At 46.8% G+C, this 18,706-nt stretch overlaps 1 protein-coding gene across 3 annotated transcripts in view; it reads right to left on the bottom strand.

The window, feature by feature from the left end:
- PRKCQ (protein kinase C, theta) overlaps positions 1–18,706 on the bottom strand; it is a 137,940-nt gene that overhangs the window by 14,397 nt on the left and 104,837 nt on the right. For all 3 annotated transcript variants that reach the window (XM_010853152.1, XM_010853153.1, XM_010853151.1), the window contains 3 exons: positions 14,420–14,511; positions 12,284–12,346; positions 7,356–7,494 (listed from right to left, as the gene is read on the bottom strand). In XM_010853152.1, coding sequence (XP_010851454.1) covers positions 7,356–7,494; positions 12,284–12,346; positions 14,420–14,511 — 294 coding nt within the window. The remainder of the gene's footprint in view (positions 1–7,355; positions 7,495–12,283; positions 12,347–14,419; positions 14,512–18,706) is intronic.

The raw sequence follows: 18,706 nt of genomic DNA, 5'->3' as shown, positions 1-18,706 counted from the left end.
CTATGGGGTCGCACAGAGTCAGACATGACTGAAGTGACTTAGCAGCAAGCAGCCAAGGAGGTTGACCAAGTCCACCCCTTAAACCTAAGCAGTCATGGTTATGAAGAGTCAAATTTTGTGACAACAAAAACAAGCTTGTTAGGACAACAAGCTGATAGATATTTGCAAAAAATAAAGATCAAGTTGCAATCAGAATTTTTCAATCTGCCACTGACTTCCAGGATAAAAATGCTATCTATTGGCCTTAATATTTGAACACCAAAGTTAATCTTAAAGTTCAAAAAATAACCTTAAGGAACAGTGTAAAAGTAGACCTAGGGAGAATGATAAAATAAAGATGAGCACACACAGCACAATCTTAGTTCAGGGGCCTTTGCCTCAAGTGGGGACTGGTTCAGGTGCAATTCCCAGGACGTGCCACAAGGGGGAGCCCAGGGCAACCAGAAGCCGCTCTGAGCATCACATCCTGGTACACAACTTCATTAGTGTTGGATTAACGAAAAGAAATTTGGAGGACAGGAGACAGTTAAGGTGGAAATTCAGTCTGCCAGGGCTAGGTGATAAACAGTTTCAGTCTTAAGTTAGGAGAAAGAAGCACAATGCCAATTCAGTTATTCACGATATGAACAGAAAATCTGCAAACATCTGTGATGGGTCCTGGGCGTTTCCCCATACTTTGTGTGTTACTCCAAGAACGTCTGGGGCAGGTCCTCTTATCCCCGTGTAACAAAGGAGAGTGACTAGACCCTGGGAGGTTACATGTCTTCGGTAGGGTCTCCTGGTTAGTTAAGAGCTATGTTCTGAACCCTGGTCTTTGGGGATCTTACTATACAATGTTCCTTTTTTATTATAATGTTGTCTCCAGGATTGAAACTTTGCTCTAACTTGGTCATGCTCAAACTAGTATATATTTTTAAAGAAACTGGTGGAGAAACACTGAGATTCAAACCCTTTTGAATCTCAGACCCTGATGCCTTCTCTTGGCCATGCTGTCTTTTGTCCCGTGTCCTCCCCATCTTTGCTCAAAATAATTCAGGTAATCATAATGTTACCACTTCATGTCAGAGTCCCTCTTTCTCTCTTAGAGCAAAGGAGAGCTGCAATTCCATCTGCCTTGTGGAGCTACTAATTTGAGGTCATGCTCACCGGGTGATGTTCACAGCAGAGGAAGTGTCCTCAGAAAACCGGGTGACCTCCACTCAGTGTGACTCCTGCCTTCTCCAGGGAGCGCCTTCTCTGTATTAAAATTCCTAAGTGGCTGGTAGATGTTAGAAAGTAGGGTGTCTCCTTAGTTTACTGTTTTCCTATTCTTTGTCAAAATGAGTGTAGACCTCCAATTATACGTCAGACCCTCGGTCTTATAGCACTGACAGGAGACAAAGGAGGTTTTGAGAAGACCCCAGGAGGCATGGATTGCTGGGACTATTCCCTGGTTTGGAGGAGCACAGTCTGCTTTTTCATGTATCGTTTCTGACACTGCACTGAATGCCTTAATTTCTTGTGTTTTGGGATCTGCCCCCATATCTTTGGGGTCCCTAAGGGAGAGTGACTGAGATGAAGGAAAAACTTCACCAAGGCCCATGCATGGCGTGTGTGTGTAGCTTTGGAAAATGGGTAGGGTTTTGATAGAAGAGGGGGAAGCTAGGGAGTGTTCTTGTGTAAAAGAAGCCCAGGGATGGGGGAATCCAGCACAGGTTCAGAGACGGGCATTTGAGGTGCAGGGCTGAGTGCGGACATTCAGGGAACAGGTGACAGATGCTTTGAGTGGTGGGGGAGGAGCCTAGACATCAAGGTGGATAAACTGTGGTCCTTAACGGTGCGAAATTCAGTTTATTGGCAAATCAATCACATGTGCGCTGCGGTAGCACAGTTGCTGCTTCTGCTGCTAAGTCACTTCAGTCGTGTCTGACTCTGTGCGACCCCATAGACGGCAGCCCACCAGGCTCCTCTGTCCCTGGGATTCTCCAGGCAAGAACACTGGAGTGGGCTGCCGTTTCCTTCTCCAATGCATGAAAGTGAAAAGTGAAAGTGAAGTCACTCGGTCGTGTCCTACTTGTAGCAAACCCATGGACTGCAGCCTACAAGCCTCCTCCGTCCATGGGATTTTCCAGGCAACAGTACTGGAGTGGGGTGCCAAGCACAGAGGAGGAAACAAGTGATTAGTGTAAGAAGCCAGAAGCATCTTCAGGGCAAAGATGACTCTGGAGGTGGGGGCGATCAGACCCAGGATCCCAAGTGCCCGGTTCAGGGCCACGGGAGAGGAGTGAAGCTGCAGTTCTTAGGACATACGATTAAGGACCTTGGCTCGGGGTTTTGGCTTGCACCAGACGATAACAGGGACCTCCTGAAGATGCTCAAAGTCGTGGCATGACAGGTTTCCCCACTAGAAAGGGAAATCTGGTGATGCAGTGGAGGAGTGGCCCTCAGTTCAAGGCACTCCAGGGGTCACCCAGACGGTGCCACAAGACGTAGATGAAGATACTAGAATTTGTATTTTTGCGAGTTTAAAAAAATTCTGAGGGACATCGGTGCACTCGTTTAGAGACCTGAACAAGGACTAGGTTTCCCGAGAGGGGAATGGGAAGCCTCGTCCCAGGAGGAGCTGGGGGTGTGCCGGCTGGGGCATCTGTTTTCAGCGCGTCGTGAGGTGTGTCCGTTACGAGGACTTACTATCCTAAGGTGTGGCATCACCTGTGTCGTAGGCAATTAAGGGGATTGCTGGGTTCTGTTTGAACTAAGCTCATTTTCACAACGTGGCAGGTCCTTAAAAAGTTATCTGCAAAGAGGCTTGGGATGAAGACCACGCTAAGTGATGTAAAGCAAAGACGGCAGTGCAGGGGCCTTACTCCTTGTCCTAGTTCCTTGTCACTTTATCATCAGGCTGAAAATGATCATCTCATTAGTTATGGTAGGAAGCTGGCTAAATCAGGTGTATCAAAAACACTTGTAAATTCTGGATGTATATCCCCTGTTCTTAACCATGAACTTGCCTTATGTACACCCTGTGGCATCTGGCTTACACTGTGTCTGTGTGAGGGCTTTTTTATTTTAGCTATGAGCCACTAAAACCAGAAACTGAAACTAACCATCTGAATGCAGAGCTCCTAAGAACAGCAGGGAGAGATAACAAAGTCATCCTAAAGGATCAATGCAAAGAAATAGAGGAAAACAACAGAATGGGAAAGACTAGAGATCTCGTCAAGAAAATTAGAGATACCAAGGGAACATCTCATGCAAAGATGGGCACAATAAAGGACAGAAATGGTATGGACCTAACAGAAGCAGAAGACATTAAAAAGAGGTGGCAAGAATACACAGAAGAACTGTACAAAAAAGAGCTTCACAACCCAGATAACCACGCTGGGGTGATCACTCACCTAGAGCCAGACATCCTGGAATATGAAGTCAAGTGGGCCTTAGAAAGCATCACTACGAACAAAGCTAGTGGAGGTGATGGAGTTTCTGTTGAGCTATTTCAAATCCTAAAAGATGATGCTGCGAAAGTGCTGCACTCACTATGCCAGCAAATTTGGAAAATTCAGCAGTGGCCACAGGACTGGAAAAGGTCAGTTTTCATTCCAATCCCAAAGAAAGGCAATGCCAAAGACTGTTTAAACTACCGCACAATTGCACTCATCTTACACAGTAGCAAAGTAGTATTTAAAATTCTCCAAGCGAGGCTTCAACAGTATGTGAACCGAGAACTCCCAGATGTTTAAGCTGGTTTTAGAAAAGGCACAGGAACCAGAGATCAAATTGCCAACATCCACTGGATCATCCAAAAAGCAAGAGAGTTCCAGAATAACATCTATTTCTACTTTACTGGCTATGCCAAAGCCTTTGACTGTGTGGATCACCATAAACTGTGGAAAATCCTGAAAGAGATGGGAATACCAGACCACCTGACCTGCCTCCTGAGAAATCTGTATGCCCGTCAGGAAGCAACAGTTAGAACCAGGAACAGTGGAACAACATGGTTCCAAATTGGGAAAGAAGTACATCAAGGCTATATATTGTCACCTCGCTTATTTAATTTACATGCAGAGTAATTTACATGCAAAATGCCAGACTGGATGAAGAACAGCTGGAATCAAGATGGCAGGGAGAAATATCAAGAACCTCAGATATGGAGATGACACCACCCTTATGGCAGAAAGTGAAGAAGAACTAGAGTCTCTTGATGAAAGTGAGAGAGGAGAGTGAAAAAATTGGCTTAAAACTCAACATTCAAAAAATGGCATCTGGTCCCATCACTTCACGGCAAGTAGATGGGGAGCGTGATGGGCTTTATTTTCTTGGGCTCCAAAATCACTGCAGGTGGTGACTGCAGCCATGAAACTAAAAGACACTTGCTTCTTGGAAGAAAAGCTATGACCAACCTAGACAGCATATTAAAAAGCAGAGACATGACTTTATTGACAAAGGTCCATCTGGTCAAAGCTATGGTTTTTCCATTAGTCATGTACGGATATGAGAGCTGGACCATAAAGAAAGCTGAGTGCCGAAGAATGGATGCTTTTGAACTGTATTAGTATTGGAGAAGACTCTTGAGAGTCCCTTGGACTGCAAGGAGATCCAACCAGTCCATCCTAAAAGAGATCAGTCTTGGGTGTTCATTGGAAGGACTGATGCTGAAGCTGAAACTCTAATACTCTGGCCACCTGATGTGAAGAACTGACTCATTGGAAAAGACCCTGAAGCTGGGAAAGACTGAAGACAGGAGGAGAAGGGGACGACAGAGGATGAGATGTTTGGATGGCATCACCGACTCGGACATGAGTTTGAGCAAGCTCTGGCAGATGGTGATGAACAGGGAAGCCTGGTGTGCTGCAGTCCATGGGGTTGCGAAGAGTAGGACACAACTGAGTGACTGAACTGAACCAGTATTTTGAGTGCCTATCACAAAGTACTAAGCCAAGATTTTAAAAATTATTCAGCCTCATGATTTTAGTAGAGCATAAAATGTACTACGAATAGTCATAGTTATTTAAGACTATTTCATCTTAAGTTCAGCCAATTCCTTTTCCTGCATGTTTTAGAACACACACTGTACTGTTGCTGCTGCTGTTGCTAAGTCGCTTCAGTCATGTCCGACTCTCTGCGACCCCATAGACGGCAGCCCCCTAGACTAGCTGGTGATAATGTATAATAAATACACGTAAGCTGGCGATGCATTTTTAACTGATAAAGGATGATCTAAAAGTGAAAATGTAATTATGCAGTGGCTGTTGGGTGGTCCTGGAGCAGAAAACCAGGTCAAAAGGCATCACCGGGGTCCAACCAGAGGTGCTGAGGTCCTAGACAGGGATTTGCTGCTGAATTTGTTTTGCCCCAGACGGGGAGGGACTGGAGAAGATCATATTTCATTCACAAAAGTATTCACTCTGAGCATCAAAAAAGAATCAAGGTGTAGGGGAGAGGGGGAATCTTAATTCACAAGACTGGGGAAGGATGAAAATAGATGTGTGAAGTCCTGAGGTCTAAATTTAGAGGGTCTTGGCATTTGGATTTGGGAGGGTCAAGAAAGAACAGAGAGAACAGGTTTGGGACCTGCTATGTTTGAATGGCCTGTACCAGTTAGTTGGAGATCTCAGCAGGAAAACAGACGTATGGGTCTGGACAAGAAGTCTGGGCATGGCTGCAGTGATTTGAAATCACAGTCATACATACAGCTGCTGGTCATGGAGAATGTATGGGAGGAAAAAGGACCAGGAGTGGAGCTGTGTGAAGACAAGCATGATTGAAGGTGAGAGAATGAGACTGAAGTTGCAGAGAGAAGCCAATCTCAGAGGCTAAATTCTGGAAGATGCCAAAGAAAAGAGATTGAAAATGAAGGACTGCCCAAGATAGGGCTTGGCATAAGGCATGTGTAGACAGGGCAGTTAAAGCCATAGTCTGCTCACCAGAGGCCAAGGTCACATTTAAAAAAGGTGCAGTCAAAACTAAATAAATACGTGCAGGGCGGAGTCTCCTGTTTCCCAGACTGAAGATGCTGCTGTTACTTTGGCAACGACAGGGATCTGTCGCTAAATTTGTTTTGCCCTGGAGACCAGAGGCCCATCATTGTCTATCAAACAACCACGCAGCACTCACACACTTTTCAACAATTCTTCATTCACTCTTTGAAAAGGTATCTATTAGCACCTCAATGTGCCAAGCCTTGTGCTCCATCCTTGGATATAAAAGTGAGTAAGAATACACTGATCCACACGAGTGACAAGACGAGAAAACAACGGTATACACCTGTACCAACATCACCGCCCTGGTTTTGCTATTGTACCATAGCGATTGAAGATGGAACTGGTGGGGGAGATGGTGAAGGGTGGATATGGGTGATGTTTCTTTACTATTTTTGGAAACTTCTTGTGAATTTGTAACTGTTCCAAAATAAAGTGTCTAAAAAGTGAATAAGCAGCAGTCCTGGAACTTCCTTGGTAGTCCAGAGGCTGAGACTCCCCACTCCCAATGCAGGGCGCCTAGGTTCAATCCCTGGTTGGGGAACTAGATCCCACGTGCTGCAACTAAAAAAAAAAAAAAGATCCTGCATGCTTCAACGAAGATGCGGTGCAGCCAAATAAATGCTTTTTTAAAAAGAAAGAAACGGCCGCTGGTATTAGGGCAATCATCCAATAGTGCAGAGAGATTTAAGACAGAAAAGCCACGATGACCAATGTATGGTGCTAGAAGGACCACGTGGCAAGGGGGTGTCTCTCTTATCTGCCCGGGTGGGCAGCTAGCACGGAATCCACAACTGGGAGGGCAGGCAGTGGGCAAAGCAGGATTGAAGGATGCCTTCTGAGCAAACGCTGCACTTCCAGGGGCTCAGAATACACGAGCAATGGCTTGTTTCTTTTTTAAGCGTTCATAGGCTCTCCCATGTGGCAAAACAGACAAGACAGAAGTATTCTCATTTTCCACGAGCATGTGGGGCTCTCCAGGCTCACACGGGACACAGCCTGGTAACCACAACTTGGGCGTTTCTGATCCCAAACGAAGCCACTGAACGTAGGTGGATGCCCATGAGCCTGTCCAGGGTCCACCTGGCTCTCCTCCAGCGGCTGCTTTCGGTTGCTCTGAGCAGGGTGAATATATTTTAAGGCTGGGGTGGGGGGAGCCAGGACAGGAGGGACCTGCTGGGTCCTTCACGCTTGGCGAGATGCCGCAGTCAGGGCTGGTACCACCCGCCAGGAGACACTAGCAGTGCCTGTGTGCAGGTGCGTTTGTCAAGCATTTGGATTAACAGACACACCTCCTGCACCAAAGCACTTTGAAGTCTTTGGTTTTTCCGGGGAGGCGGAAGCAGCAGCGCTGGCCCGGGGCATGCTGAGGTGGGGAGGGGCCGGGGCGCTCCCTACCTCCGGCGCGATGTAGTCGGGGGTCCCGCAGAAGGTGTTGGTCCTGGCGTCTCCCAGCATGTTCTCCTTGCACATCCCGAAGTCTGCGATTTTGATGTGTCCATCTTTGTCTAAGAGGATGTTATCCAGCTTCAGGTCCCTGAAAAACAAAGCAGGTTCTCACTTTAATAAGGCAGTTTTGGTGACATGGGGTTGCTGTGTAAGACGGGACACGGTGGCCTCTGTGTACCATCGGAGTTTTCAAATCAAGACGGCAGAGCAGGACGTGCGTGCGTCTTCTCCCAGCACAGCTGGAAAGGCCACCCATGGGTGCTTTGCTGGTTCTCCTCTCTCCTTTCAACCCTTCATCCAGGGCACAGCTCAGGGGCTCACTGCTTCTCCTCCATGGGGTTTCCTCCGTGACCAGCATCTCTGCCCAAGACTCGATCTACTACAGCCCCACGCAGGCAGGTAAGCTATTTCTGGGTCTAGCTCTGAAAGGCTTCCCTGGTGGCTCAGATGGTAAAGTGTCTGCCTGCAATGCAGGAGACCCAGGTTCAATCCCTGGGTTGAGAAGATCCCCTGGAGAAGGGAATGGCAACCCACTCCAGTATTCTTGCCTGGAAAATCCCATGGACAGAGGAGCCTGGTGGGCTACAGTCCAGAGTCGGACACGACTGAGCGACTTCTCTTTCACTCTGACAGAGTCCTGTATCTTCTATGCCCGGTGCAGTGCCTGGCCCATCTCAAGAGCTCCATCCGTATTTCTTGTATGAATGGCTGAGCAGGTGCCAAGATGGGGATGCATAAAGGTCATGTGTCATCTCTGCAAAGCAGCACCCCTCAATATTAAGAGGGGCCTTCCAGAAATGAAGCCTGGTGTGTCTGGGGTTGGGTGGTATTTAGTATTACACAACACGTACACGCGTTCACTTCTATGCAGATAGAGGAGCAGATAAGCCCGACTCATCAAGGAAAAGGCTGGCTGCTACCCATTTCCCTTTCTCACTTATTAAGGAGTAGTTGTTACTCAGTCGCTCAGTTGTGTTTGACTCGTTGTAACTCCATGGACCATATAGCCTGCCAGGCTCCTCTATCCATGGGATTCTCCAGGCAAGAATACTGGAGTGGGTTGCCATTTCCTTCTCCAGGGGATCTCCCCAACCCAGGGATCAAACCCAGATCTCCCGCATTGGCAGGAGGATTCTTTACCACTGAGCCACCTGGGAAGCCCATTCATTCAGTGAGGCCTAGCTTCTGCTTAAGCAAGAGTTTGAGGTTTTACATTGCTTGTAATCAGTATCCACATTCTAAAGTTCCCATCGCTATTTCTCTCTCTTGTTAAACTCTAGGCTTCAAGAGGGTAGAAATATGTATTATTACTCACTGTACAGCAATGCTGTGACAAGAGTGTGGCCTGTGGCGATCGTTCCATAAATATTTGTTGAATGAATTCATCACGAGCTGGTGACTACCTCACCACTTCATCGCCTGCTGCAATGAAGTCCTGAGTAGTGGTTCCCTTTCAGTGCTTTCTCTCCTCGTTTGAGCAGATCAGCCGGGGACAGAGAGCAGGGGATACAGTCCTCTTCTGGTGGATGGATGCTGCTAGCAGCTGAACCCAGAACTGATGTCTTACATCAGGACCAGCATGCTAACCTCTGGCACCAACGCCTCATGGACAGTCGGTCTGACCAGAGGCGTGGATGCTCCCATGGTACAGGAATGTGTATCTCACATTCATATCAGTATCGGTATCATATCAGTATCATATCAAATGCCATCACGCTCTCATTAATGAGGACTACACACTTCGGATATGTCTGTCTTCTCCTTAGGCAGGCCTTTGGCTTTGTTCCTTCGTTGTAATTAAACCCACTTTCATTGTGATGTGTTGCCTGTATTTAAACTTGAGGGAAATGTCAAGTTAGAGTCTAGAGAAAAAGAAAACTTTTTTCTCCCACCCATAATCACAAACCTCTCACATTCTGCCTTGGACCCTAGGCTGAGCATGTCTGTCTGAGAGTCTCCCTCGGGCACTCTTCCTTAGAATCTTATTCCCTTGGACTTTCTAAGAGTTTGCTGTTTGTGTCTTTTCATGTCCTTATATTTTACCTTCAAAAAAAACCCCAAACCCCAAACAAAGTACAAACCCAGAAAGGGACTTCCTCAGGTGTCCAGAGGCTGGACTTCTATAGCTTCATTATCCACCACGATGCTTAACAGAGGCTGTGTGTTCAGCGGGTACTCCGTCCAAGTTACCAGGTGTAGTGGGTTTAAGGTACCCCACACCCCACCAACGATGTTTCTATCCTAACCCCCAGGACCTTATGAATGAGATCTTATAAAGAGAGTATTTGCAGATGTAATCAAGTGAAGGATCTTGAAATGATATCATCTTCGATTATCTGTTGTTGCTCAGTCACTTAGTCGTGTCTGACTCTTTGTGATCCCATGAACTGTAGCCTACCAGGCTCCTCTGTCAGTGGGATTTTCCATGCAAGAATACTAGAGTGGGTAGAATACTAGAAGGGTAGATTCCCTTCTCCAGGGAATCTTCCTGACCCAGGGATAGAACCCATGTCTCCGCATTGGCAGGAGACCAGTGAGCCACCAGGGAAGCCCTGGTTTATCTGATGCTGTTGCTGCTGCTAAGTCGCTTCAGTCATGTCCGACTCTGTGCAACCCCATAGATGGCAGCCCACCAGGCTCCCCCCTCCCTGGGATTCTCCAGACAAGAACACTGGAGTGGGTTGCCATTTCCTTCTCCAATGCATGAAAGTAAAAAGTCAAAGTGAAGTCGCTCAGGCATGTCCGACTCTTCGCGACCCCACGGACTGCAGCCCACCAGGCTCCTCCATCCATGGGATTTTCCAGGCAAGAGTACTGGAGTTGGGTGCCATGAGTGGTCCCTAAATCCAATGTCATGTGTCCATGTGAGAGGTATACAGGGAAGAGACACAGGGAGAGGCGAAGGCTGAGGGACGATGGGAGGGACACCCTAAGCCCAGGAACCCCTGGGGCCACCAGAAACTGGGAAAGGCCAGAAGGACCCTCCCCAAGAGCTCGCAGAGGAAGTGTGGCCCTGTGGACACCTTGATTCTGGACCTCGGGACTCCACAGGTGGGAGGGGATAAACTCCGTTGGCTGAAGTCATCAAATTTGTGCTAAATCTTATGGCAACCCTTTGAAACTAATCATCAGTGGACAGAAAAAGGAAACTAACAATCTCCTTGTGAATTCAGGGGCCCAATGAGTGTCAGTGAGTAAGGTTACAAGGCACCTTGTAGGCTGAAAATTTTCTGAAGGCCAATCTCAGTGGCCATGTACCTGCTGGGTGACGTCCCTCGGTTCAAACTATTCAATGACTTCCCAGGATCTCCTACAATCCTATGATTACACTGCTAAGTAAAGGTAGTGTTCCTTCTTAGAGGTGCATAAGGCACTTCAGAAAACATGATTTCCCAAACAATTTATGATATTAAAGACACTTATGGACCCTCATTGTCTTTTTGTCCTGAGTGTCAGTAATTTACAAGAGATGAAGAGATAGAATGTGGAGAAGCAGCCTGCACTGGGGCATGTGAGGTTTGGTGGCACAAGGTCCCTTTCAGCTCTAAGATCTCTCTTCTCTTTGATCTTCCTAGTTTTTCCTCCCTCTTTTCCTATCCGTCCATCCCACACAATCTAGAGGGCCTCAATACTTTGGGGATACTGCAGGCATTTCATATAGAAGGAGAAAAACAAACCATGGAATCTGATCAGGGTTTTCACCATCCTGGTGATCAGATCTCAATTTCCTGAAGATTAAAGAATCACATCAGGTTTTTAACCTATCGTTTTGTAGACAGACCCCCACCCAATACAAAAGTATATCCAAAGGGTGTCAGAGAGACTCCTTAAGAAAAATGAGTGTGGAAACCTCCCCCGAGTCATCTGGTTCGGCAGGTCTAAACAGGGTGCCCACACTTGGCTGCACCCTCTGGAAGTAGAGAGGTCTCCCCAGGCAGAGCTTTAGTCTACTCTGTAAGCACTAGTACGGACCATCCCGGATGGAATGCTTCTGGAGCACATTATACACAGTTGGCTGTCTCCAGCAATTTGTGCAGAGCGTCACTTGGCCTTTCCTAATGACTCAGGGTCCTTCCCGAGCAATGGTCACAGAAAAGCAGGTGACCCCATTCTCCTGGGCCGTGAGCTTGTCCTGCCTTCCCCCTTTATGCCGGGTCCTCAGCTGTCTCTTCTCACTGTGGCCCCTGTGCAGGCCTCCAGCTGCTCAGCTGGCATCCTGTCTAGCTCCTTTCTTTTATAAAAAAATTATCACCCCCTCTAATCTGCAGTGAGTTGGAAACTAGGTAACTAAGCCTTTGAAGATTTGTATGTTAAATGAGTTCACGTGTGCCTTGAGAAATGGACACTGAAGTACATTAGCTTTTATCCAAGAAGGCTGTGAGATGATGATGTACAGTAAGCTCTGGATGGATATCCGCTCAAGAAAGAGGGGACACGTGGCGTCCTGGGTACGGTGACGAGGTGTAGGCATGTAGGTTTTCACAGGCGTGCTTGAGTGTTCAAGGAAGGACTTCCCTCCGCCCTCACCCAGCAGGACACTCAATATGCAGATACAGCCAAGAAGGAAAAGGAGACAGAAAACAATAGTAAGACGTCAGAGAGAAAGTAACGGGAGGAAATGAGACAAAGGGAGGCAAGAGGGAGAAGAAAAGGAAAGAACGGACAGAATGAGGTCGCAGCCCCTCGGCTTTGAGATGGGAACTTCCTCCTTGGTTGGTAAATCAGTATCCGAGATCACTCTGGGCGGGAAGCCTGGGTGTGGAACTTTGTGCCACAAAAGCTCACTGACCACTGCCCGTCACCTGAGCACGATGATTAAACCTCCCGGGGCAGGGAATCCCGATATCCCAGGGCTTGTTCCAAAAGAGCCAGCTTACCTGTAGACAATTCCTTTGGAATGAAGGAACTGCAGACCGAGGATGATTTCGGCAGCGTAGAACCTGAGCGAAGGAAAATCGAGGTTCCATGTGAAATGTTTAGTGGGAAAAAGTTCCTCTTTAGACAGAGTGACTGTGTGGTGTTCTGCTAAATGTACATGCAGAATTTTGTTTAACCCTAACAAAAGGAAGACGGCATCCATTCTATACGCCCAGCTTCAGCCCTGAGAGAATGAAACAGAGTTGGTATCTAGTGCTGCTGCTTATACTGTGAACTAGAATGCTTGAATTATCATTTTGGCAGGTTCTGAGAACATACAAAGACACTAAGTGTAATAATAATGTAATAATTTTCCCTTTTATTTTAAAATCTACCTGGACCCCAGATTCCACATGGACCTGACTTGCTCACATGTAAAAGATGCAGTTGGAGAGGAGGAATACATACCTCCTCTCCAGTGATCTCGCAGGTTCAGTTCTAGACCACTGCAGTAAAGCAGGTCTTTTTTTTTGGGGGGGGGGGTTGGTTTTCCTGTGCATACAAAAGTTACATTGACACTATACCAGTCTATGAGGTATGCAATAGTCTAAAAAATGCACATGCCTTAATTAAAAATACTTGCTGTGAAGTATACTTCAATAAAAATAAATGAAAAATACAGCTAAAAGATGCTAACCATCATCTAACAATGTAGAGTTGCCACAAACCTGCATTTATTGAAAAAAAAAAAAAGGCTATCTGCAAAGTATGATAAAATGAAGTGCAGTAAAAGGAGATATGCCTGTGTTAGGAGGTGATCCTGTGCTCTCCACCTTCAAAGATGAGTGACTCAAAGGAGGTGAGTTTAACCATCACTAGTTGGATTAGATAAAAGGGAGAACTTCCCGCAAGTGTGGTCCACTGGATCTTGGAGAGGAATGCAGGAATCCCTTCCTGGGAGGCAGTGAGGAAAGACAGACAGCGTGTATCTGTGATGCCTCCCACACTTAACAGACCTGGAGGGGACCGGGAGAACCCTTTATAGCAGATTGTAGCAGTGCCCAAAGATTTCTGTGCTGCAGAAATCCCATAAAATTATCCCATGACGGGTCCTGGAGACAACGAGGTCAGCGGCGAGCTACCCACTGGATGTGACAAGACAGACGTTTCAGCCGCAGTTTCTGCAGAAGCTGCTGGCAGGCTCCGTCTTTCAATGCAGCTTGACATGAACCACTCTGAGTGTTTGTTAGGAGTGAGTGAGAGATTCTTGAGCATACAGCGAAGAAGGCTAGTGTGTACCCACACTTTTAGGTGGGCCCAGGGGCACAGTTTTTGAAGGTCTCAGGCGTTTGATGACTCAGGAAAGAGGGCCCGAGGGAGGCAGGATGCAGAGGGTTCTGTGAGCTCTGCTCCAGTCCACCCAGTAAACCCACCTTGCTTGATTTTGCCTGCATCCAGGGTGCGTGTGTGTGTTCAGTTGCTCAGTGGTGTCTGACTGTGTGTGACCTCGTGGATGGTAGCCCACCAGGCTCCCCTGTCCTTGGTATTTTCCAGGCAAGAAAACTGGAGTGGGTTGCCATTTCCTACTCCAGGGGATCTTTCTGGCCTAGGGATCAAACCTGAGTCCCTTGCATCTCCTGCATTGGCAGGTGGATTCATCACTACTAGAGCCACCTGGGAAGCCAGCACCTAGGGTGACTTGACGCCAAAGAAGGTGGAGATTTATTCTTGAGAGAAGGCAAATGTCTCTTCCTGTTCCCCAGTTCTCCTGCCCCCAGAGCTGAATGCTTGATGCTTTACTCTGAGCTTCCCTTGAAAGGCCCCTGTGGACATCCCCCCCATGACCCCTCTTCCATTTAATTTCCATTCAAGGGGCAAATCTTGTTTCTAGGTTCAGAAAACTTAGAAGGCTGATGAATTGGGGTGGTTCCTTAAACATACTTGATCTCGAGGCAGAAAAATGAAATAAAACTAACTGAATGGAAGCTTTGGGAGCTGGGAAAACAGGGGCTTCATTGGATGTGTTTCTGGGGTCACCTCGCCCTGGAGTTTAGGTCCACTGAGTAAAGCATGTGGGAAAAAGCAAGGTGCGGGCACAGTGGACCCCAGTCCCCGAGCAGACAAGGGGGACCCCCAACCCTACAAAGGGCTCTTACGTGGCCCTGCAGAGGTCGAACTTGTGGCAGCTCTGGATGTGGTACATTAAGTCTCCTCCGTTGAGATACTCCATCACAAAAAAGAGGTTCTCCTGCAGAAAGACACGACAGTTCCACTGTGAGCTTCTTTAAGACAAGCACTATTCTTTTATTGGGGTATAGCTGCTTTACAATAACGTGTTTCACATGGTTTCTGCTGTAGAACGTGAATCAGCTGCATGTACACCTATATCCCCTCCCCCTGGGACCTACCCACATCCCATCCCTCTAGGTCATCACCGAGCACCAAGCTGAGCTCCCTGTACCATACAGCAGCTTCCCACTATCTATTCTACACATTGCAGTGTATACATATCAGACCCAATCTCCCAATTCATCCCAACCTCCTCTTCCTCCCTTGTGTCCGTATGTTCATTCCCTACCTCTGTGTCTCTGTTTCGGCCTTGCAAAGAGGTTCATCAGTACTATTTTTCTAGATTCCACATATACACATTCATATACGATACTTGTTTTTCTCTTTCTGGCTTACTTTTCAAAGGAATGAGTTTCACTCCTTCAGAGGAACCAATTCTGTCTTGAAATCCCTTACAAAAAGGCTGGCAAGATAATTTAGTTGATCTGCAGCATTTCTGAACCCCAAGAAGTCTGGGAAGTTGGGGGTGGTGGTGAATGTGATGTTGGATGCCTGAATGCGCTGATGCGGTGGAGCAGACAGAGCACAACATGAGGGAGGGGCCATCTGGACTTGCCCACCTGACCGTGGGATGGTCTCGGGCTCTTCAATGCGTGCTGACTGCCTACCTACTCAAGCTGACAAGCGTGTAGGATGGTAAAAGTGGGGCTTCCCTGGTGGCTCGGATGGTAAAGAATCTGCCTGCCAATGCAGGAGACATGGGCTCCATCCCTGACTCGGGAAGCTCCCCTAGAGGAGGAAATGGCAACCCACACCAGTACTCTTGTCTGGGAAATCCCATGGACAGAGGAGCCTTTTTGGCTACAGTCCATGGGGTCGCAAAGAGCCGGATACAACTTAGCAAATGAACGCGCACACATGAGCACCCTGATTTTGAGAGTCCTCATGAACCACAGAATTAGTAATCTATTCATGTGGAGATGGCTGGCATGTCTGCACATAAATCTGCACCTGTAAACCTGACCCGGGTGATTTTTTAATTTTTTAAACACAATTAACTACCATGACGCCCTCAAGAAGGTCACAAAATAGAGGAGAGAGGGGCTTCCTCCAGTTTAAGTCATCTACTGTTTATGCCAATGGAGCTTGGCCTGGGGGCAAATACCTCCGTGCTCTGAGTCCTGACTGCCTTAACATTTAAGTCAATGCCACCATGAGAAGCAGAATGGGTTAGTTAGGACGGAGTGGGCTGGCACGATTCTGAGCTTGAGAAGAGTGCAGGTGAATCACTTTTCGATTGGCCTTTGTATTTTGTTTCTGAATCGTGTCTTTTGTTCTCTTATAAAGAACTCAAGCAGGCCTGCTCAGAGTGTATTATTTCTGATTTCAGAAAGAGTCCAAAGAATTAGAATTCAATAACCTCTAGGATTTGCCCCCGAGTCCGAGCATTCGGCGAGTCTTTCCTTTTGCCTACTTAGCTGGCAAAACCATACCATTTTGTCAAGTAGCTCCACGAAGACGTGAATTTTACAAGAGGAAGGTTGCCTTAGGATGCTCCCTCCAGCAGGGGCGTGGCTGAGGTTCTTATTCATGACACAAGAAAACACTGAGCATCTTTCCATCCGATCAGTGAAGTCAGTTTTATTTTTTATTTAAAATCTTTTTTTTGGCTGGGATGCACAGCTTGTGGGATTTCAGTTCCCTAACCGGGAACTGAATCTGGGCCGTCAGCAGTGAGAATGCAGAGTTCTAACCACTGGACTGTCAGGAAGTCCCTGAAGTCAGTTCTCACTGGGGCTTGCCAGTACCCTGATTATGGGCACTAAAAGAAGCGGTACAGTGAAGAACCTCTGGCTAACAAGAAAGCATTTGATACACCATTCAATGATGTTTACCTCTCAGCTCCCCAGTTTGCAAATATATCTATGGAATACATGCTGTTCTGCGCCTGGCCCACAAAAGCAAGAGAGTCAGAGTTAGTTTCTGCTTTGCTGTGGTTCTCTGACAATTGAAGGCAATAATTACTGCTGATACGCTGGCAAAGACTGAAGGCAGGAGGAGAAGGGGACAACGGAGGATGAGATGGTTGGATGGCATCACTGACTCAATGGACAGTGAGACTGAGCAAGCTCTGGGAGATGGTGAGGGACAGGGAAGCCTGGCGTGCTGCAGTCCATGGGGTCACAAAGAGTGGGGCATGACTGAGCGACTGAACAGCAACATGCTGTGAACAGGCTCAGGGGTAAAGAATCCTCCTGCAGTGCATTTCTTGTAGAGTCATTTATTTTTTAAATTTTTTATTGGAGTATAGCTGATTTACCATGCTGTAAAGCAACAATGTTAGTTTCTACTGTATAGCAAAGTGTAAAGTCAGTTAAATACTGAGTACTTTCAAAACTTCAGAACAGCAAAGGAGTCTGTGTGTTTGTGTGCAAAGTACTGTATTTTCCAGAGCATCTACAAAGATCTTTCACCACTTGGCTGATGGGATGTATTTTGTTCTCCTGTGTTTTGGGTTGACTAAAAAAGTTCATTCAAGTTGACCTGGAAAATGTTATGGAAAAACCCAAATGAATTTTTTGCCCAACACAATACTCATAAAAATATGAGAGACCGATTTAGGGGGCCTCTAACATCTAAATTCTTTTGTATTCATCTTCTTTGTGAAATATTTATATAAAGTTTAGCTGTAAAGGCACTTTATACTAGTAGAAAGGAGGAAGGCTGGTCACAGCTATATACAGGAATAGAAGTACTTAGATACTTCACTAATCTAAGAATTGGGGAAAAAATTATTTTTCACGTGAGAGGTATGTATTCATCTCAGTGGTTTTCAAAGCCAAATCCTTGAAATCATTAAGGTCTAAATTTAACCTAGATATTGCACTTGAATCTCCACCTTGGTGGATCCCACCCTTGTTACTTACTCTGTTGATGCCCTGAGTATGGACGAGAGTGAGAGTGGAGGCGAGTCCCCTTCAGAGGGCTGACTACCTCTGCAAGATTTACATTTTTACTTCTACTTAATGTCCGCCCAAAAGCAAAGTTTTGGTTTGGAATTATAGACTGAGCAAGTTGCTTCCTGGACATCCGCATCTCTGGGGTGGGGAGGAAGAGCATGGAGCTGGGGTCAGGGCTGCCCACACCAGGAGCTCACAGAACCAGTGAGTGACCCAGCCTAGGGTGGAGCTCGCATCACTGAGGCACACGGGCTCAGCACCTTGGCAGGGCGCACCCAGAGCCCCTGTTGCTACAGGCGCACGCCCGCGTCAGTGTGGTCAGGAGAACACTCAGTGTCTTAGGTATGCTTGTAATTTAGAAGACTGGAGTCGAACTTAATTTATTCCTTAGTTGTTTACCGAGCCATAAGCTAAAACATCCTAGGAAACAGGTTTATTTCCTTTTTTCAAAAAGAATAAGCCATCAAAGAAACCCAAAGATAATCATGTGTACTTCTGACACCTAAATGTTGGGTGGGTATGTGTGTCAAGGAGGCAGGGCTCCCTGCAGGCTGGCAGACTCATTCATTACGTATGGCCTGTTTCTATTTCTACTGTAAGTTCTAATTAGTAAAGCTCACTGCCTTCCATAGATTCACTAAAACGTATCAGAAATAAAGTGCCCAAGTTTCTAGAGGCTTGTACATGCACCAGAACTTGGGCTCAGTTGGTATTTTCTGGCTTAATTGTCCCACAGGGTCATCTTGTAGTAACTAACAAACTCTCTCCTTCTGTAACAAGTGCTAGCAGGGATTCAGTTCATGAATTTTAAAATTGTTTTCCCTGATATGACTGGGTCTCAACTAAGAGGAAATAGTGTAGTGAGGCTGATGGACTTTGCTCCCAAACTGCTGCCCTGCTTGACAGCTGTGTGACCTCTGGTGTCTTTGTGCCCCTGCAGGGGTGACCTCGATTTTCTTGTTTGTAAAATGGGGATGATAATAGTGTCTACTTTATAAGGTTGCTATGAAGAATAAATGATCTAAAATACACATCATGCCTCAGTTCAGTTCACTCAGTCATGTCTGACTCTTTGAGACCCCATGAATTGCAGCACGCCAGGCCTCCCTGTCCAACACCAACTCCTGGAGTTCACCCAGACTCACGTCCATCGAGTCAGTGATGCCATCCAGCCATCTCATCCTCTGTCGTCCC

Source organism: Bison bison, unplaced genomic scaffold, assembly GCF_000754665.1.
Source record: "Bison bison bison isolate TAMUID 2011002044 unplaced genomic scaffold, Bison_UMD1.0 scf7180017864323, whole genome shotgun sequence".
Lineage (NCBI taxonomy): Eukaryota > Metazoa > Chordata > Mammalia > Artiodactyla > Bovidae > Bison > Bison bison.
Note: the sequence above shows the minus strand (reverse complement) of the source record. Positions and strands in the feature narration are given on the sequence as shown.